This window comes from Mustela erminea, chromosome 1, assembly GCF_009829155.1.
Source record: "Mustela erminea isolate mMusErm1 chromosome 1, mMusErm1.Pri, whole genome shotgun sequence".
NCBI classification, from domain to species: Eukaryota; Metazoa; Chordata; class Mammalia; order Carnivora; family Mustelidae; genus Mustela; species Mustela erminea.
The window spans coordinates 11,788,100-11,810,531 of NC_045614.1; the positions used below are offsets into that span (position 1 = coordinate 11,788,100).

The following is a 22,432-nucleotide window of genomic DNA, read 5'->3' on the forward strand; positions in this document are numbered from 1 at the left end:
AGAGATTATGCTGAGTGAAATCAGTCAAGCAGAGAGAGTCAATTATCATATGGTTTTACTTATTTGTGGAGCATAACAAATAGCATGGAGGACAAGTGGTGTTAGAGAGGAGAAGGGAGTTGGGGGAAATTGGAAGGGGAGGTGAACCATGAGAGACTATGGACTCTGAAAAACAATCTGAGGGTTTTGAAGGGACGGGGGGTGGGAGGTTGGGGTACCAGGTGGTGGGCATTATAGAGGGCACGGATTGCATGGAGCACGGGGTGTGGTGCAAAAATAATGAATACTGTTTATGCTGGAAATAAAAAAAAAAAAATGAAGGGAAAAAAAAAAAAACCACATTGAAATACCACCTTACCTCAGTCAGAATGGCCAAAATTAGCAAGACAGGAAACAACATGTGTTGGAGAGGATGTGGAGAAAGGGGAACCCTCTTACACTGTTAGTAGGAATGCAAGTTGGTGCAGCCTCTTTGGAGAACAGTGTGGAGATTCCTCAAGAAATTGAAATAGAACTTCCCTATGACCCTGCCATTGCACTACTGGGTATTTACCCCAAAGATACAGATGTCATGAAAAGAAGGGCCATCTGTACCCCAATGTTTATAGCAGCAATGGCCACGATCGCCAAACTGTGGAACGAACCAAGATGCCCTTCAACGGATGAATGGATAAGGAAGCTGTGGTCCATATACACTATGGAGTATTATGCCTCCGTCAGAAAGGATGACTACCATCTACGGCCATACCACCCTGAACGCGCCTGATCTCGTCTGATCTCAGAAGCTAAGCAGGGTCGGGCCTGGTTAGTACTTGGATGGGAGAAAGGATGAATACCCAACTTTTGTATCAACATGGATGGGACTAGAAGGGATTATGCTGAGTGAAATAAGTCAAGCAGAGAGAGTCAATTATCATATGGTTTCACTTATTTGTGGAGCATAACAAATAACATGGAGGACATGGGGAGATGGAGAGGAGAAGGTAGTTGGGGGAAATTGGAAGGGGAGGTGAACCATGAGAGACTATGGACACTAAAAAACAATCTGAGGGTTTTGAAGGTGCAGGGAGGTGGGATGTTGGGGTAGCTAGTTGGCGGGTGTTAAGGAGGGCATGTATTGCATGGAGCACTGGGTGTGGTGCATAAACAATGAATTCTGTTATGCTGAAAAGAAATTTAAAAAATAAGTTGGGAATGAATTCTTCAATTTCCCTTACTCAGCTCCTAGCCTATTACCCAGCTTCTGCTTCTGACCTCTTCACTGTCATACTTATGAGGAGGTATCATTAAAGAAAAAAAAAAAAAAACTGGAACATTAAAAAAAAAAAAAGAATTATTTACCATGACAAAGTTGAATTTATTCCTATGTTGCAAGGGGGTTGAAAATCTCCAAATCAATCAAAATGATACACCACATTAATAAAAGAAAAGATAAGAACTATATTATCCCTTCAATAGATTCAGAAAAAAAAAGTTTTGACAAAATGCAGCACCCTTCCTTGATAAAAACCTTCAAGGCAGTAGGAACAGAAGAAACATACCTCAACATCAAAAAGGCCATATAAGCTAGACCCACAGCTCATATCATTCTCAATGGGGGAAAATTGAAAGCTTTTTCCTTAAGGGCAAGAATGTGACAGGGATATCTACCGTCATCACTGTTGTTTAACATAGTACTGGAAGCCCTAACCTCAGCAATCAGAAAAAAAATATATATATACAAGTCATCTGATCAGCAAGGAAGAAGTCAAAATTCACTCTCTGCAGACATGATATTCTATGTAGAAAACACAAAGACTCCACCAAAAAATTTGTAGAATGCACATAGGAATTTAGCAAAAGTCTCAGGACATAAAATCGATGCACAGATGTCTGTTGCATTTCTATATACCAATAACGAGGTAGCAGAGACAGAAATCAAGGAAGGATCCTATTTACAATTCCACCAAAAATCATAAGATACCTAAGAATAAATAAACAGAGAGGTAAAGAATCTGTACCCTGAAAACTGTAGAACACTTATGAAAGACATTGAGGAAGACACAAAGAGATGGAAAAAGATTCCATGCTCATGGATTCAAAGAACAAATATTTTTAAAATGCCCGTGCTACCTAGAGCATTCTACAGATTCAATGAAATCCCTATCAAAATACCATCAAGATGTGCACACAGCTGGAACAAAAAATTCTGAAATTTGTATGGAACCAGAAAAATCCCCAAAAAGGCCAAGTAATGTTGAAAAAAATTTGAAGAGGCATCTGGGTGGCTCATTTGGTTAATCAGTCAACTCTTGGTTTCAGCTTAGGTCATGGTCCAGGTCCTGGGATCAAGTCCAGTGTCAGGCTTTTTGCTCAGTGGGGCATCTACTTGGGATTATCTCTCTTTTCCCCTATGCCTCTTCCCTTGTTTGCACACACACTCTCTCTCAAGCAAATACACAAATATTTAAACAAACAAACAAAAAAAGAACCAAAGCTGGAAGCATCACATTTCTGGACTTCAAGCTGTATTACAAAGTTGTAATTATCCAGACAATATGGTACTGGCACAAAGACAGACACATAGATCAATGAAATAGAACAGAGGATCCAGAAACAGACCCTGGAATATATGTTCAACTTATCTTTGACAGAGCAAGAAAGAGTGTCCAATTGGGAAAAAGACAATCTCTTCAAAAAATGGTGTTTGGAAAACTGGACAGCCACATGCAGAAGAAACTGGACCACTTTCTGACACCATACATGAAAATAAACTCAAAATGGATAAAAGAGCTAGATGTGAGACAGGAATCCATCAAAATCCTAGAGGAGAATATAGAAAGCAACCACTTTGACCTCAGCTGTGGCAAGTCTTATTAGACTTGTAGTGGGAGGCAAGAGAGACAAAAACAAAAATGACCTATTGGGATTTCATCAAGATAAAAAGCTTCTGCAGGGCAATGGAAACAGTCATCAAAACTCAAAGGCGGGACGCCTGGGTGGCTCAGTTGGTTATGCAGCTGCCTTCAGCTCAGGTCATGATCCCAGCATCCTGGGATCGAGTCCCACATCAGGCTCCTTGCTCTGGAGAGAGCCTGCTTCTTCCTCTGACTCTGCCTGCCACTCTGTCTTCCTGTGCTTGTGCACGCACTCTCTCTCTCTCTCTCTCTCTGACAAATAAATAAATAAAAAGAATGTACTCGACCATTCTCTTACACCGTACACAAAGATAAACTCAAAATGGATAAAAGACCTCAACGTGAGACAGGAATCCATCAGAATCCTAGAGGAGAACATAGGAAGTAATCTCTTCGAAATCAGCCACAGCAACTTCTTTCAAGATATGTCTCCAAAGGCAAAGGAAACAAAAGCAAAGATGAACTTTTGGGACTTCATCAAAATCAAAAGCTTCTGCACAGCAAAGGAAACAGTCAAAAAACCAAAGAGGCAACCCACGGAATGGGAGAAGATATTTGCAAATGACAGTACAGACAAAAGGTTGATATCCAGGATCTAAAATGAACTCCTCAAACTCAACACACATGAAACAGGCAAACATATCAAAAAATGGGAAGAAGATATGAACAGACACTTCTCCAATCAAGACATACAAATGGCTATCAGACACATGAAAAAATGTTCATCATCACTAGCCCTCAGGGAGATTCAAATTCAAACCACACTGAGATATCATCTAACACCAGTTAGAATGGCCAAAATTAACAAAAGAGGAAACAACATGTGTTGGAGAGGATGTGGAGAAAGGAGAACCCTCTTCCACTGTTGGTGGGAATGCAAGTTGGTGCAGCCTCTTTGGAGAACAGTGTGGAGATTCCTCAAGAAATTAAAAATAGAGCTTCCCTATGACCCTGCCATTGCACTCCTGGGTATTTACCCCAAAAATACAGATGGAGTAAAAAGAAGGGCCATCTGTATCCCAATGTTTATAGCAGCAATGGCCACGGTCGCCAAACTGTTGAAAGAACCAAGATGCCCTTCAATGGACGAATGGATAAGGAAGATGTGGTCCATATACACTATGGAGTATTATGCCTCCTTCAGAAAGGGTGAATACCCAATTTTTGAAGCAACATGGACGGGACTGGAAGAGATTATGCTGAGTGAAATAAGTCAAGCAGAGAGAGTCAATTATCATATGGTTTCACTTATTTGTGGAGCATAACAAAAAGCATAGAGGACATGGGGAGTTAGAGAGAAGGGGGTTGGGATAAATTGGAAGGGGAGGTGAATCATGAGAGACTATGGACTCTGAAAAACAATCTGAGGGGTTTGAAGTGGCGGGGGGCTGGGAGGCTGGGGTACCAGGTGGTGGTTATTATAGAGGGCACAGATTGCATGGACACTGGGTGTGGTGAAAAATTAATGATACTGTTATGCTGAAAATAAATAATTGAGAAAAAAATAGAGGTAAAGGATCTGTACTCGAAGAACTACAGAACACTCATGAAAGAAATTGAAGAAGATACAAAAAGATGGAAGACCGTTCCAAGCTCTTGGATCAGAAGAATAGACATTGTTAAAATGTCTATACTGCCTAGAGCCATCTTTACTTTTAATGCCATTTCAATCAAAATTCCACTGGTATTTTTCAAAAATCTGGAGCAAATAATCCAAAAATTTGTATGGAATCAGAATAGACCCCGAATCACTAAGGAAATGTTGAAAAACAAAAATAAAACTGGGGGCATCACGCTACCTGATTTCAAGCTTTACTACAAAGCTGTGATCACCAAGACAGCATGGTACTGGCCTAAAAACAGACACATAGACCAGTGGAACAGAGTAGAGAGCCCAGATATCGACCCTCAACTCAATGGTCAAATAATCTTCGACAAAGCAGGAAAAAATATACAATGGGGAAAAAAGACAGTCTCTTCAATAAATGGTGCTGGGAAAACTGGACAGCTATATGTAGAAGAATGAAACTTGACCATTCTCTTACACCATACACAAATATCAACTCAAAATGGATAAAAGATCTCAATGTGAGACAGGAATCCATCAGAATCCTAGAGGAGAACATAGGCAATAATCTCTTCGATATCAGCCACAGCAACTTCTTTCAAGATATGTCTCCAAAGGCAAAGGAAACAAAAGTGAAAATGAACTTTGGGAACTTCACCAAGATCAAAAGCTTCTGCACAGCCAAGGAAACAGTCAACAAAACAAAGAGGCAACCCACAGAATGGGAGAAGATATTTGCAAATGACAGTACAGACAAAAGATTGATATCCAGGATCTATAGAGAACTTCTCAAACTCAACACACACAGAACAGATAATCATATCAAAAAATGGGCAGAAGACATGAACAGACACTTCTCCAATAAAGACATACAAATGGCTTCAGACACATGAAAGCATGTTCATCATCACTAGCCATCAGGGAGATTCAAATTAAAACCACATTTGTGGAGCATAACAAATAGCATGGAGGACTGGGGAGTTTGAGAGGAGAAGGGAGTTGCGGGAAATTGGAAGGGGAGGTGAAGCATGAGAGACTATGGACTCTGAAAAACAATCTGAGGGTTTTGAAGGGGTGGGGGTGAGAGATCGGGGTACCAGGTGTTGGGTATTATAGAGGGCACAGATTGCATGGAGCACTGGGTGTGGTGCAAAAATAATGAATACTGTTATTCTGAAAATAAATAAAAAATAAATTTAAAAAAAACACATTGAGATACCACCTTACACCAGTTAGAATGCCCAAAATTAGCAAGACAGGAAACAACATGTGTTGGAGAGGATGTGAACAAGGGGGAACCCTCTTACACTGTTGGTGGGAATGCAAGTTGGTGCAGCCACTTGGGAGAATAGTGTGAAGATTCCTCAAGAAATTAAAAACAGAGCTTCCCCATGACCCTGCCATTGCACTACTGGGTATTTACCCCAAAGATACAGATGAAGTGAAAAGAAGAGCCATCTGTTCCCCAATGTTCATAGCAGCAATGGCCACGGTCGCCAAACTGTTGAAAGAACCAAGATGCCCTTCAATGGACGAATGGATAAAGAAGATGTGGTCCATATACACTATGGAATATTATGCCTCCATCAGAAAGGGTGAATACCCAACTTTTGTAGCAATATGGACGGGACTGGAAGAGATTATGCTGAGTGAAATCAGTCAAGCAGAGAGAGTTAATTATCATATGGTTTCACTTATTTGTGGTGCATAACAAATAACATGGAAGACATGGGGAGATGGAGAGGCGAAGGGAGTTGGGGGAAATTGGAGGTGGAGATGAGCCATGAGAGACTATGGACTCTGAAAAACAACCTGAGGGTTTTGAAGTTGCAGGGGTGGGAGGTTGGGGGAGCCAGGTTGTATGTTTTAAGAGGGCATGGATTGCATGGAGCACTGGGTGTGGTGCAAAAACAATGAATACTGTTACACTGAAAAGAAATTAAAAAAAAAAAAGAAGAAGAAGAAGAAGAATGGCAGCATGTTTGTAGAGGATGTGCCTGATATTAAGCTTTTGATTTCTGAGCCATCCATTTCAAGAACAACCATGTTGAATAAACATATTGTCAGGTGTGTGACTATCATCAGGTAAGCACTCAGACTACCTCAGCCATTAGGTACCTCTTCAGAAAGCCCTGGGTAACCTGGAAACTGAAACATGAGTGATCCCCCTTTGCATTTCTGTACCAAAATTTCACTCTTATGTTTTAAACTGGTCAAAAAAGAGAAAACCTAGGGATCTCTAGCCATTCATGGACCCCCTAATTTCTTTCTTTCTCCTGCAATGAATCTCTGCCTCCCAGACCTTTCTGCCTCTGCCCTCCAGGAGCTGTAATAAACCTGGTTTTTTTAGACTTCTCCAATGGGTTTTGCTGAAGTGCATATTACAATCACATTAAGAACCCAAGGGCTGGTGTTGCTACAGCAGAGACTCTGGTCAGGGATGCATTTGTGGGAATTTCCACAAGCAGACGGATGCAGGGCAGTGCCTGGGCTTTCCTAGCCTAAGCATCCCTGTCGGGATCCTGAGACTTAAACAGAACAATGTTAGGGACCACATTCTCAGGAAGAGGTGTGAAGGCATATATATAAAAAGATTGACAGAGTCTAAGGAGAACTGTTGTTTTATATTCTTCTCTACAATAAAGTCATGTGAAGAACTTAGTGGCCAAAGTAGTGTTTTCCATATGAGGAATAGAACTCATGATTATTCTTTTGGGAAATCTAGAGAAAATTTATGTGGCATGATATAAGTCATTTGAAATGAAATTTGTTTGAAGAAATCCAACTTGCTCCTTGAAAGATGCAGAAATTTCTAGGCATTTGTGATCCAAGGTTGGAACACCACTGGAATGTATGAAAAAATCATATAAAGCAGAGGATTAATAAAGTGTGTTACTTAAATGTGTGAAAAAGTTGAATTCAAACTAATGGAAATTCCAAGAAATGAATAGAAGGAGCAATTCTATTTCTCCACTCTGGTCAAAGAATAGAAGGTCCTCACTCTGGGACTGTGAGCCTTGCAATCATGGGCACTTCTTCAGCTCCAGGATGATTGGTTCTTACATCACAGGAACCCCCAAAATTCTTTTCAGAGCCCTCCTTATGTCCTTGTTTCTCAGGCTGTAGATGAAGGGGTTCAGCATGGGTGTGACCACTGTGTACATCACCGAGGCTACTGCACTTGAGTTGTAGCTCTGGGGAGAAGTAGAACTAAGGTACACTCCTAAGAGTGTACAATAAAATAAGGAAACAACTGAAAGGTGAGATGCACAGGTGGAAAATGCTTTATACTTGCCTTGAGCTGATGAGATACGAAGTATGGAGGAAATGATCTTAGAATAAGAGTAAATAATCCCAGCAAGGGGACCACCAGCCAGCAGCACAGCAGCAAAATACATCATCATGTCATTAAGTAAGGTGCTGGAACAGGCAATTCGGACTACCTGATTGATCTCACAGAAAAAGTGGGAGACTTCCACCTCTCTGCAGAAAGACAACCACAACACCATTAAACTTTGTAATAAGGAATTCAGGGCACTCATCATCCAAGACACCAGAACCAGCAGTACACAGTAGGTGGGTTTCATGATGACTGTGTAGTGCAGGGGGTGACAGATGGCCACAAACCGGTCATAGGCCATCACAGTCAGGAGAAAATCATCCAATCCAGTGAAGAGTAGGAAAAAGTATATCTGAGCGACACAGCCTCTATAGGTTATGACTTGGCTCTGAGTCTGGATGTTCTGCAGCATCTTAGGGACTGTAGTGGAGGTGAAACAGATGTCTACAAAGGACAGGTTGGTGAGGAAGAAGTACATGGGGGTGTGGAGGTGGGAGTCTGACCTGACAGCCAGGATGATGAGCAGGTTTCCAAACACAGTGATCATGTACATGGAAAGGAAAAGTCCAAATATGAGAGGCTGCAGTTCTGGATCTTCTGATAAGCCCAGAAGAAGAAATCCTGAAATTTGTGTATCATTTCCCGGTTCCATGTGGTGGAGGTGACTACCATGAAATAAAAAATAACAACACTGATTTTCTCAATAATGAACATTACAAATACCATTTAAATTATGCAATTTTTATTTTACATTCAAAAGTGAATATCCATATACATTTTTGGGGGGTGTAGAACCTATCTCCTCTCAGGAACCTGCATGCCATCTCTGAATAAGAATGTGTTCATCATCACTAGCCCTCAGGGAGATTCAAATTAAAACCACATTGAGATATCACCTTACACCAGTTAGAATGGCCAAAATTAACAAAACAGGAAACAACGTGTTAGAGAGGATGTGCAGAAAGGGGAGCCCTCTTAACACTGTTGGTGGGAATGCAAGTTGGTGCAGTCTCTTTGGAGAACAGTGTGGAGTTTCCTCAATAAATTAAAAATAGAACTTCCCTATGACCTTGCAATTGCACTACTGGGTATTTAACCCAAAGATACAAATGTAGTAAAAAGAAGAGCCATCTGTACCCCCAATGTTTATAGTAGCAATGGCCACGGTCGCCAAACTGTGGAAAGAACCAAGATGCCCTTCAACGGATGAATGGATAAGGAAGCTGTGGTCCATATACACTATGGAGTATTATGCTTCCATCAGAAAGGGTGAATACCCAACTTTTGTAGCAACATGGACAGGACTGGAAGAGATTATGCTGAGTGAAATAAGTCAAGCAGAGAGAGTCAATTATCATATGGTTTCTCTTATTTGTGGAGCATAACAAATAGCATGGAGAACATGGGGAGATAGAGAGGAGAAGGGAGTTGGGGGAAATTGGAAAGGGAGGTGAACCATGAGAGACTATGGACCATGAAAACCAATCCGAGGATTTTGAAGGGGCAGGGGGCGGTAGGTCGGGGTACCAAGTGGTGGGTATTATAGAGGGCATGGATTGTATGGAGCACTGGGTGTGGTGAAAAAATAATGAATACTGTTATGCTGAAAATAAATAAATTAATTTTAAAAAAGATTAAGAAAAAAACACATTGAAATGTGTGAAATGTGTGAAATGGCCAAAATTAGCAAGACAGGAAACAACATGTGTTGGAGAGGATGTGGAGAAAAGGGAACCCTCTTACACTGTTTTTGGGAATGCAAGTTGGTGCAGCCTCTTTGTTGAACAGTGTGGAGATTCCTCAACAAATTAAAAATCGAGCTTCCCTATGACCCTGAAATTGCACTACCGGGTACTTACCCCAAAGATACAGATGTAGTGAAAAGAAGGGCCATCTGTACCCCCAATGTTTATAGCATCAATGGCCACAGTCGCCAAACTGTGGAAAGAACCAAGATGCCCTTCAACAGATGAATGGATAAGGAAGATGTGGTCCATATACACTCTGGAGTAATATGCCTCCATCAGAAAGGACAAATATCCAACTTTTGTAGCAACATGGACTGGACTGGAAGAGATTATGCTGAGCGAAATAAGTCAAGCAGAGAGAGTCAACTATGATATGGTTTCACTTATTTGTGGAGCATAACAAATAGCATGGAGGACAAGGGAAAATGGTGAGGAGAAGGGAGTTAGGGTAAATTGGAAGGGGAGGCGAACCATGAGAGACTATGGACTCTGAAAAACAATCTGAGGGTTTTGAAGGGACAGGGGGTGGGAGTTTGGGGGAACCAGGTGGTGGGTGTTAGGAAGGGCACGTATTGCATAGAGCACTTTGTGGTGCAAAAACAATGAATACTGTTATGCTGAAAAGAAATAAATAAAAAAGATGATGAGATAGAAATGAAGGAGGCTGAGGGGAAGAGAAAAAAAACAACTAATGAAGCATGAGGTGAGCCTTTGAGAATACAGCAATACCATGAAGTGGAACAATATTAGAGTTAATGGGCCTCTGAAGAAGAAAAAGGAGAGATGGTGACAAAAGTTATATTTGAGCAAATCATAGCTGAGAACTTAGCTAATCTAAGGATGGAAACAGGCATTCAATTCCAAGAGGTAGAAAGGGCCCCTCCCAATATGATAAATAAAAAAGATCAACACCCTGACATATAATAGTGAAGCTTGCAATTTTCATAGATGAAGAGAAAATCCTGAAAGCAGCTCAAGACAGAGGTTCTTAACCAACAGGGGTAGAAATATTAGACTGGGAACAGACCTATCCAGAGAGACCTGGAAGGCCAAAAAGGTCTGGCCTGATATATTCAGGGTATTAAATGAGAAAAACATGTAACCATGAATTCTTTCTCCAGGAAGGCTGTCATTCAGAATGCAAGGAGAGATAAAGAGCTTCCAGGACAGACAGAATCTTTTTTTTCCCAGTATTCCAAAATTCATTGTTTATATACCTCACCCAGTACTACATGCAATACATGCCCTCCTTAATACCCACGACCAGACTTATTCATCCCTTCACTCCCCTCCCCTTTAACCCCTCAGTTTTTTTCTCAGAGAATGACAGACAGAATCTTGAAGAATATGTGACCACTAATTGAACCCTGAAAGAAATATTAAAGGAGATCCTGTTAATGAAGGGAGAGCACAAAAGTGACATAAACAAGAAAGAAACAGAGACAGTATACAGAAACAAAGCCTTTCCAGGTAACACAAGGGCACTTATTTCCTGTCTTTCAATAATTACTCTGAATGTAAATGGGCTAAGTGCTCCAATCAAATGGTATCAGATTTGATAAAAAAGCAAGACTCATCCATATGCTGTCTACAAGAGAAGCATTTGAGACCTAAAGACACATCCATATTGAAAGCAAGGGGGTGGAGAACAATTTATCATGTTAATTGACCTCAAAAGAAAGCTGGGATAGCAATCCTCATATCAGACAAATTGGATTTTAAACCAGAGACTCTATGAAGCAATGAATAGGGACACTATATCATACTTGAAAGGCATATCCAACAATAAGATCTAACAATTATAAATATTTATGCTTCTAAACTGGGAGCAGCAAATTATACAAACCAGTTAATAACCAAATAAAGGAAACACATTGAGAATAATAAAAGAATAGTAGGTGACTTCAACACCCCATTCACAGTAATGGAGAAATAATCTAAGATTATTTACAAGATTTACAAGGAAACTAGGGCTTTGAATGACACACTGGACCAGATGGATTTCACAGATATATGCAGAACATTCCATCCAAAAGCAAGAGAATACACATTCTTCTCAAATGCACATGGTATATTCTCCAGAATGGATCACATGCTAGGTCATGAATTGGATCTCAATTGACACCAAAAGACTGATATTATTCCCTCCATATTCACATAGGACAATGCTTTGAAACTAGAAATCAATCACAAGAGGAAATGTGGAAGGAACTCAAACATTTGGAGGTTAAAGACCAATATGAAGAACAAATGGGTCAACCAGAAAATTAAAGAATTTTTAAAAATTCATGGAAGTAAATGAAAATAAAAACAAATGTTCAAAACCTTTGAAATACAGCAGAGACAGTTCTAAGAAGTACAATGCACAGATGTACTGAAAAGAGAACCATCTGTACCCCAATGTTCATAGCAGCAATGGTCACAGTTGCCAAACTGTGGAAAAAACCAAGATGCCCTTCAACAGATGAATGGATAAGGAAGATGTGTTCCACACACACTAGGGAGTATTATGCCTCCATCAGAAATGATGAATACCCAACTTTTGTATCAACATGGACGGGACTGGAAGAGATTATGCTGCGTGAAATAAGTCAAGCAGGGAGAGTCAATTATATGGTTTCACTTATTTGTGAAGCATAAGAAATAACACGGAGGACATGGGGAGATGGAGAGGAGAAGCTAGCTGGGGGAAATTGGAAGGGGAGGTGAATCATGAGAGACTATGGACTCTGAAAAGCCATCTGAGGGTTTTGAAGGGGCAGGGGGGTGGGAGTTTGGGTGAGCCTGGTGGTGGGTATTATGGAGGGCACCTATTGCATGGAACAATGGGTGTCGTACACAAACAATGAATTCTGGTACACTGAAAAGAAATTTAAAAAATAAATTTAAAAAATTTTTTTAAAAAGAAATAAATACAATGCAATACAAGCCTTTCTCAAAAAAAAATTAGAAACGTCTCAAATACACAAGCACACCATATACCTAAAGGAGATGGAAAAAAAATAGATAATTAAGCCTAAACCAAGGAGGTGAAGAGAAATAATGATTAGAGCAGAAATCACTTAAATAGAAACAAAAAAAAAGTAGAACAGATCAATAAAACTAAGAGATGGTTCTATGAAAGAATCAATAAAATAGATAAACCCCTAGCCATACTTATCAAAAAGAAGAGAAACGACCCAAACAAACAAAATCATGAATGAGAAAGGATCACAGCCAACACCAAGGAAATACAAACAACTTTAAGAAAATATTATAGGCAACTATATGTCAATAAATCAGGTAATCTGGAAGAAATGGATGCATTCCTAGGACTTATAAACTACCTAAACTAAAACACAAAGAAATAGAGAACCTCAACAGACCCAATAACCAGAAGGGAAATTGAAGCAATAATCAAAAATCTCATGGCAAACATGAAATCAAGGCCAGATAGCTTCCCAAGGGAATTCTACCAAACATTTAAAGAATAAATGATACCTATTCTTCTAAAGCTGTTTCAAAAAATGGAAATGAAAGGAAAATTTCCAAACTTGTTCTACGAGGCCAGCATTACCTTGATCCCAAAACCAAAGACCTCATAGTAAAGGAGAATTATAGACCAATGGATGACAAAATGCTTAACAAGATACTAGCCAGTAGGATCCAATGGTATGTAAAAAGGATTATTCATCAGGAAAAAAGTTTGATTTATTTCTGAACTGCAAGGGTGGTTCAACATTTCCAAATCAATCAACATGATACATCACATTAATAAAAGAAAGAATGGCATGGCTGCCTCGAGAGACTAGTACGAGTTTGTACCTGTGGTGGGAAGGGTCAGAAGCCCACACCCAAGAACTTAGTGAGGTAAAGTTGTGGCTCGGTTGTGGAGGTGACAACTTCTCCGATTCCTCGACACTGGCAGCGTCCGGGAGTGGTATGGTTCAGAAAACCTGGGAATTGGCCAACAACATGCAGGAAGCCCAGAGTATCGATGAAATCTACAAATACGACAAGAAACAACAGCAAGAAATACTGGCGTCGAAGCCCTGGACTAAGAACCACCATTACTTTAAGTACTGCAAAAATCTCAGCATTGGCTCTACTGAAAATGGTGATGTATGCCAGATCGGGAGGCAAATTAGAAGTGATGGGCCTTGGGGGACGGTGGACATGGGCTTGGGTGAAAGGTGGACAGTGAAACCATGATCATTATGAACAGTTTTGCTTTGCCGGTGGAGGGCACTGAAACCCGAGTAAATGCTCAGGCTGCTGCATATGAGTACATGGCTGCATATATAGAAAACGCCAAACAGGTTGGCCGCCTTGAAAATGCAATTGGCTGGTATCACAGCCATCCTGGCTGTAGCTGCTGGCTTTCTGGGATTGATGTTAGTACTCAGATGCTCAATCAGCAGTTCCAGGAACCATTTGTAGCAGTAGTAAATGACACAACAAGAACAATATCTGCAGGGAAAGTGAATCTTGGAGCCTTTAGGACATACCCAAAGGGCTACAAACCCCCTGATGAAGGACCTTCTGAGTACCAGACTATCCCACTTAATAAAATTGAAGACTTTGGTGTACATTGCGAACAATATTATGCCTTAGAAATCTCATATTTCAAATCCTCATTGGATTGCAAATTGCTTGAGCTTTTGTGGAATAAATACTGGGTGAATATGCTGAGTTCCTCTAGTTTGCTTACTTATGCAGACTATACCACTGGTCAGGTCTTTGATTTGTCTGAAAAATTAGAACTGTCAGAAGCCCAGCTGGGATGAGGTAGTTTCATGTTGGGTTTAGAAACACATCACAGAAAGTCAGAAGACAAACTTGCCAAAGCTACAAGAGACAGCTGCAAAACTACCATAGAAGCTATCCATGGATTGGTATCTCAGGTTATTAAGGATAAACTGTTTAATCAAATTAACATTTCTTAAACAATCACTAAGTAGTACTTTTGACTAAAAACCAGTATGAGAAAAATACTCAAGTAACACTTTAAAACCAGTTACCAAAAATCTGAGTAGAAGTTAAGGTGCTCTGAAGTGTCCTGAATATTAACATCATGTAATAAAACTCTTTAAAATGAAAAAAAAAAAGAAAGAATGGAAACATGATTCTCGCAATTGATTAAGAAAATGTATTTGAAAAAATATAACATCCCTTCTTGATTAAACCTCTTCACAGTGTAGGGATGGAGGGAACATACCTTTATATCATAAAAGCCATCTATGAAAATCCCACAGGAAATATTATTCTCAATGGGGAAGACTGAAAGCTTTTCCTTTAAGTCAGAAACAAGATAGGGATACCCACTCTCAACACTATTGTCCAAAATAGTATGAGAAGTTCTAGCCTCAGCAATCAGACAACAAAAAGAAATAAAATGTATTCAAATTGGCAAAGAAGTGAAACTCTCACTCTTCTCAGATGACATGATACTTTATGCAGAAAACACAAAAGACCCCACTCCAAAATTGCTAGAACTCATACAGCAATTCAGCAACATGGCAAGATATAAAATCAGTGCGCAGGGATCAGTTGCATTTCTAACCACTAACAATGTGACTGAAGAAAGAGAAGTTAAGGAATTGATTCCATTTAAGACAGCACCAAAAACCATAAGATACCTAGGAATAAACCTAACCAAATAGGTAAAATATCAGTACTCTCAAAACCACAGAACACTTATGAAAGAAATTTAGGAAGACATAAAGAAGTGTAAAAATATTCCAACTCATGGGTTGGAGGAATAACTATTGTGAAAATGTCTATGCTACCCAGAGCAATGCATTTTGAATGCACATTCAATGCAATCCCATTAACACAGGTCTCTATCTCAAAATGGAATAGGCAAAGCTGGGAAAAAAAATAGAAAAATGTAATTTACACGTTATAATTATTAATGATGTTAAAAATATGCAGACAGCAGTATCTAAAATTATAATGTCATCCTATATAAACACAAGTGAAATCAAACATGCCTGTGAAAAAACATAAATTGAATGCAGGATAGCAGATGATTGCTAGTTTAGAAAAAAAGATCTAATAAAAGTTAAAAAGTAGCAGTAAGGAAGCACAGATGTGAAATTAGACAGCAATGCATATAAAAAGCCATTTATTATGACAACGCACATAAAAGTATTGTGTGGGGGTACAAAATATATAATAGATTTGACTGCTTAAAATTTATAAACTCTCACACTACCCAACAAATACATCTCTATATGCATACAATAATTAAACTGCAAATAACAAACTTGGCTTAAACATTTCTAATTATTTGGTTGGAAGAGTGCAATCAAAAAGAAGGGAAAAAACGATTCAGCAAGAACAACACACAAAGAATAAGAATGCTCAGACCCCAGTATATAGAACAAAGAACTTGCACAGACAATTTGCCATAGAGAAATAAATAGCTAATAAAACCCAAAATATATTCCACCTCCAGGTAATGAAATAAGTACAAAATAAAGCCCTTTTGCATATGCCTGATTGTGTTTTATATTTTTTACTTTTTTGAGATTTTTATTTATTTGTTTATTTGACAGAGAGAGAGAGAAAGCACATAAGCAGTGGGAGCTGAAGGCAGAAGGAAAGGGAGAAGGAGGCTCCCTGCTGAGCAGGGACACCCCCCCACCCCGCCAATGCAGGGCTCTATCCCAGGATTCCGGGACAATGACCTGAGCTGAAGGCAGACACCTAACCAATTGAGCCACCCAGGCGCCCCAACCTGTTTGTGTTTTAAATAATCTTTTTAAGTGAATACCTACAGTGAGAGAGGACTCTGTGAAATGTGTATCTCAAGAAGAGCAGTTGCAAGATAGTGTCTTCCTCCATCGATGTAGATCTTTCTAATGAATACAAATTTGGTATAATATACCCCATCCTAAATATTTTTTATTTTTACTTTTTAAACAATTTTTTTATTAGAGAGAGAAAATGTGCAAGCCGGGGTGGGGGGAGGTTGTGGAGGGATAGCTAGACAGAGAATCTCAAGCAGACTCCCCATTGAGCATGGACCAGTGCTGGACTTGATTCCTGGAACCTTGAGATCATGACCTAATCTGAAACCAAGAGTAGGATGTTTACTGACTGAAGGGCACTTAGGTGTCTCAGTTGGTTAAGCATCTTCCTTTTCGCTCAGGTCATGATCCCAGGCTCCTGGGATCGAGCCCTGCCTCAGGCTTCCTGCTCTACAGGCAGCATCCTTCTCCCTCTCTCACTCCCTCTGCTTGTGTTCCCTCTGTGTGTGTGTGTGTGTGTGTCTCTCTCTCTGTCAAATAAATAAATAAAATCTTTTAAAAAAAAGAAAAAGATGTTTACTGACTGAGCCACCCAGACACCCCATGAAAATATTTTGTAAATGCCCTCACTGCTCTGCACCCAATTCCATCCCTAAAAGTCTATTTTCATATTCCCCCTTATTGCAAATCTCCCTGGAGGCATTCACGGTTTCCTAGAAAGAATACCCTCCATTCTTTTAGTCACATAAAACTGTACTTTTATTCTCACCACTTAGTTATCTACAGTAATCTTTGTATTGTCAAGTTCAGAGACATTTCCTTTTTTAACGTTTTAAATAAATTGACTAGAAATGAATGAATTCATGACACCAACAAACACAATGATCACTTGACTCCGGTATAGGATGGATAGGCTGTCAGGAGGCCTCAATTAAGAGCTTTCTGCTTCCATTCTCTCTGAATCTTCCCTGAAATACTTGCTGAGCTCTGAGACTCACCAGGATGGGGTCTCTGAGAGAAAGGTCTCCACGTGGAGGTCTGAATTTCTCACTGGATTGTTAATGATGGAGACTGAAGCTCTGTTCCCAAACAGGACAGCAGGAAAGAGTGAATCATGGGCCCCCCAGCAGACTTAGGAATCCAAACACAAAAATCATGTCTCCTTCAGCTCAAGGTTGAACATGCCCAGGGGCTGCAGCAGAGGAGATATTTAAAGCTCCTTAGGTTTGCTGTTTCTGTTCCCTATCCTTCTTCATTAGACAATTTTTCTAATATTACTCCAACCCATGAGCACATCTCCCCATGGGAACTTTTTCCTGTAGATTCTCTGTTCCCAAAAGACCAGGTTAGAATTCAGGTGCATCCAGACTTTATTACTTCTTCATGAACTTTCCTAGCTTCCACAGCTTTAACATTGAGGCTTTCTACAACTCTGAGTGAAAGTTTTTTTTCCAGATCTAAGACTGAGGAACTTGTCTTGACTATGTCCCTTGGAGCTCCGAAACATTGACTTGTGGTGGGAGCACAACTCCTGATAGCTCCAGAAAATTGCTCTTCTTTCTCCAGCAAGTAAAATTGTGTTCCTTTCCTATAAAATCATAGGTAAAAACAATCCTTTGATTCATAATTATTTTCGCCAATCAATTAGGAGTTTAGTTGATTAGTATTTTGGGCACTTGGGGGGATTTGTTTTGTTTTGTCTTAATACAGGTTAAAAGTTGATATATTCCTTCTCCATCATCAGATTGTAAGGACTTTTTTTCCCCTCTAACTTCTTATTTAAATTCCAGGAAGTTAAGAGAGGGAGGCAAGATAGCAGAGGAGTAGGGGACCCCATTTCAACTGGTCCCCTGAATTCAGCTGGATATCTATCAAAAAATTGGGAACACCTACAAAATCAGCCTGAGATGTAAGAATATATATCTGGATCTCTACAAACAGAAAAGAGACTGCTTTTTGCAAGGCCTGGATCTGTGGAGAAATATCAGATGATAAAAAGAAGAGTAAGGGACCCTTACTAAGACATCCCTCTCTGAAAGTAAATAAAAAAACAGAATTTATCATGCTTTCAGGATATGAGGAACCACAGAGCAAAAGGGTTTCCTGAACTGGTAGAGGGCCCAAGACGTGGAGTGAGGAAGCTAGTCATGGTCAGTGAGAGGGGACTCTCAGTTGGATTGCCATAAAACACAAGCCTGGCCAGTTGACAATGTCTCTTTTCTCGAGCAGCCTGAAAAAAATCTGATACGTGAAACTGCAACCAGCAAAAACAGAGTGGTAACACCAGGAAGGGGCTTTAGAGCAGTGCTCAGACATGATCTAGGAGCTTCAGGGTCACACACGAGCCCATGGCCACTCATGGTTCTAGAATCAAAAAGGGCAGTGACACTCCTGGACCCCTGGCACTACCTCTGAGACAATTGCTGTGGGCATGCACTATAGGAAGCTACAGTTTCTGGCATATACAGAAGTGGAGACCATTTGTCCAAGAGGGTTTATTAAACAGACAAATTCTTCTGCTCTGGGCCAGAGGTTTGACTGTGGCCATTTTTGTTCTGATCATTTGAAGATGAGTGGAAAGCCCTCAGGGAACATAAGCCCAAAAAAGGACCAGTTCTAACTGCACCCTTCCTGACAGTGGTTGGGGCAACTCAACCCAGGCAGGGTTACCTGAGAAAGAGAACAACAGAGAGAACAGCTTCTACCCAGAAGACAGGGTGGAAGAACAGGTGAACAACAAGCCTATAGTTCCCACAAGACAGTATTATTCCAATGCCAGGGTAAATGGTATATTGAGATCCAGGTATGGCCGCATGACTTGCTTGTTTTTCAGATAAGTTTCTCCTTTTTTTTTCTTACTTTTTTCTTCTGTTCTTTTTTCTTCATTTCAACTAGTTGTTTATTATATCAATTTATATTCCATGATCGCTTTTTAACTTATATTCCTTCACACCTATATTTTTATAGATATAATCTTTATTTTAGTTATTTTTTTTTACTCTATTCAATTTTACCTTTATTACAATACAAATTTTACATTCATTGTAATTTTGGGATGTACTGCCCTCTAACACAGAGACAAAATACACCCTGGAATAATTGAAACATCCTGCTTTATTGCCACTGAGAGATTATAGCCCCCCCATCTGATCCTCCACTTTTTAAAATTCTTTAATATTTTAATTTTATTCTTGTGTTTTGTTTTATCTTATTTTTTGGTGGTTGCTTCTGACTCCTCCAGATGTTAGTAGGGTGCACATTCCTTTGGTTGTGATATGTTTTGGACAAGGCCATTCCTGAACAGAATGACTAGGAGGAGGAATTCTCAACAAAGAAAAGAAACAGAGAAAATGTCATCTGCCATGGAACCAATGGATATGGAAATAAGCAAAATGTCAGAGATAGAATTCAGGATAACAATCATGAAGGGTGTGGTGCATAAACAATGAATTCTGGAACACCGAAAAGAAATTTAAGAAAAATAAAATATTTAAAATATTTACCTTAAAATAAAAACCATGAAGTGAATAGCCAGGCTTGAAAGATGCATTCATGACAATATACAATCTTTAAGAGCAGAAATGAGATATAATATGGCTGAAATTCAAAATGCTTTGAATGAGATGCAGTCTAAACTAGACACTCTAACTACCAGGGTAATTGAAGCAGAATAGGGAATTGGTGATCTTGAAGAAAAAATGATGGAAATAAAATTGAGGAAAACAGAAAGAGGCTACTGTAGCACATGAAAAAAGGGATTTCAGAGGTTAAAGATGCCATGATACTTTCTAAGGTCAGAATTATTGGGATCCCAAAGGGGATGGTAGGGCTAGAAGGTATATTTGAGCAATTAATAGCTGAGAAGTTCACTAATCTGGGGAAGGAATCAAGCATTCAAGTCCAAGAGGCAGAGAGGACCCCTCCCAAAATCAATAAAAATAGATCAACAATCTGATGTATAATAGTGAGTCTTGCAAACTGGACAACCAAGGAAACAATCCTGAGAATTGCCAGGGAGAAGAAGTTCCTTACTTATGGTGGGAGGAACATCAGAGTAATATCAGACCTATCCAAAGAAATCTGACAAGCCAGAAAAAGCTGGCAAGACAAGTTTAGAGTACTAAATGAGAAGAACATGCTGCCAAGAATACTTTAACCAACAAGACTCTCTTTCAGAATGGAAGGAGACATAAAGAGCTTTCAGAACTGGCAGAAACTGAAAGAATATGCAACCACTAAGCCAGAAAAGTTATATTAAGTCCTGAAAGCTATATTAAAGGGGGATTCTATAAATGAAGAGAAACCCCAAGAGTCACATAGACTAGAAAGAAACAGAAAAACTATAGAAACAGGAACTTTACAAGCCATGCAATGGCACTAAATTCATATCTTTCAATAGTCGCTCTAAATGTACATTGGCTAAATACTCCCATCAAAAGAAATGGATTGCTCCAATGAATACATACAAATGGCTAACAGACCTGTGAAAAAAAGTTCATCATCACTAGCCATCAGGGAGATTCAAATCAAAACCACATTGAGATACCACCTTACACCAGTTAGAATGACCAAAATCAACAAGACAGGAAACAACGTGTGTTGGAGAGGATGTGGAGAAAGGGGAACCCTCTTCCACTGTTGATGGGAATGCAAGTTGGTGCAGCCACTTTGGAGAACAGTGTGGAGATTCCTTAAGAAATTAAAAATAGAGCTTCCCTATGACCCTGCAGTTGTACTACTGGGTATTTACCCCAGAGATACAGATGTAGTGAAAAGAAGAGCCATCTGTACCCCAATGTTTATAGCAGCAATGGCCACAGTCGCCAAACCGTGGAAAGAACCAAGATGCCCTTCAACGGATGAATGGATAAGGAAGATGTGGTCCATATATACAATGGAATATTATGCCTCCATCAGAAAGGATGAATACCCAACTTTTGTAGCAACATGGACAGGACTGGAAGAGATTATGCTGAGTGAAATCAGTCAAGCAGAGAGAGTCAATTATCATATGGTTTTACTTATTTGTGGAGCATAACAAATAGCATGGAGGACAAGTGGTGTTAGAGAGGAGAAGGGAGTTGGGGGAAATTGGAAGGGGAGGTGAACCATGAGAGACTATGGACTCTGAAAAACAATCTGAGAGTTTTGAAGGGACGGGGGGGGTGGGAGGTCGGGGTACCAGGTGGTGGGTATTATAGAGGACACGGATTGCATGGAGCACTGGGTGTGGTGCAAAAATAATGAATACTGTTATGCTGAAAATAAAAAATAAATTAAAAAAGAAAAGTTTATTTTACCCAACATTTAAAAAAAAAAAGGATGAATACCCAAATTTTGTAGCAACATGGAAGGGACTGGAAGAGATTATGCTCTGAAATGAGTGAAATAAGTCAAGCAAAGAGAGTCCATTATCATATGGTTTTGCTTATTTGTGGAGCATAAGGAATAACACAGAGGACATGGGGAGATGGAAACAAGGGAGTTGGGGGAAATTGGAGGGGAAGACGAACCATGAGAGACTGTGGACTCTGAAAAACAATCTGAGGGTTTTGGAGGGGTGGGGTGTGGAAGGTTGGGTGAACCTGATGGTGGGCATTATGGAGGGCACGTATTGCATGGAGCACTGGGTGTGGTGCATAAACAATGAATGCTAGAAAACTGAAAATAAATTTTAAAAATAAATAAAAATTTTAAAAAAAGAAACAAAAATAAATGGGTTTCAAATTGGATTAAAAATCAGGACACATACATCTACTGTCTACAAGACTCATTTTGAACCTAAAGACACCTCCAGATTGAAAGTGAGGGGAAGGAGAACCATCTACCATGCTAATGGATCTCCAAAAAAAAAAGATGAAGTAGCAATCTTCATTTCAGACAAATTAGATTTTTAAACCAAAGACAATAATAAGAGACATAAATAGACACTATATTATACTTAAAGGGTCTATCCAACAAGAATATTCAACAATTGTAAATCTATGCCCCAACATAGCAGCAGCAAGTTATGTAAACCAATTAATAACCAAAGTAAAGAAACATGTTGATAATAATACACTAGTAGCAGGAGAATTCAAGACTACATTCACAACAATGGACAGATCTAAACAAAAGATCAACAAGGAAACAGACATTTGAATGAC

At 39.5% G+C, this 22,432-nt stretch overlaps 1 protein-coding gene and 1 pseudogene across 1 annotated transcript; one reads left to right on the forward strand and one right to left on the reverse strand.

The window, feature by feature from the left end:
* Positions 1 to 7,523: 7,523 nt before the first annotated feature.
* Positions 7,524 to 8,456, reverse strand: LOC116568273 (olfactory receptor 7A17-like). Its single transcript, XM_032303819.1, has one exon. The coding sequence runs from the start codon at positions 8,454 to 8,456 to the stop codon at positions 7,524 to 7,526; it is 933 nt and encodes a 310-aa protein (XP_032159710.1).
* A 4,861-nt stretch (positions 8,457 to 13,317) lies between these two features.
* LOC116568281 lies at positions 13,318 to 14,501 on the forward strand (annotated as a pseudogene).
* Positions 14,502 to 22,432: the final 7,931 nt, after the last annotated feature.

What these genes read in the sequence shown, in the direction of transcription:
- LOC116568273 (XM_032303819.1), bottom strand. Translation starts at nt 8,456, where the DNA reads ATGGAACCGGGAAATGATACACAAATTTCAGGATTTCTTCTTCTGGGC.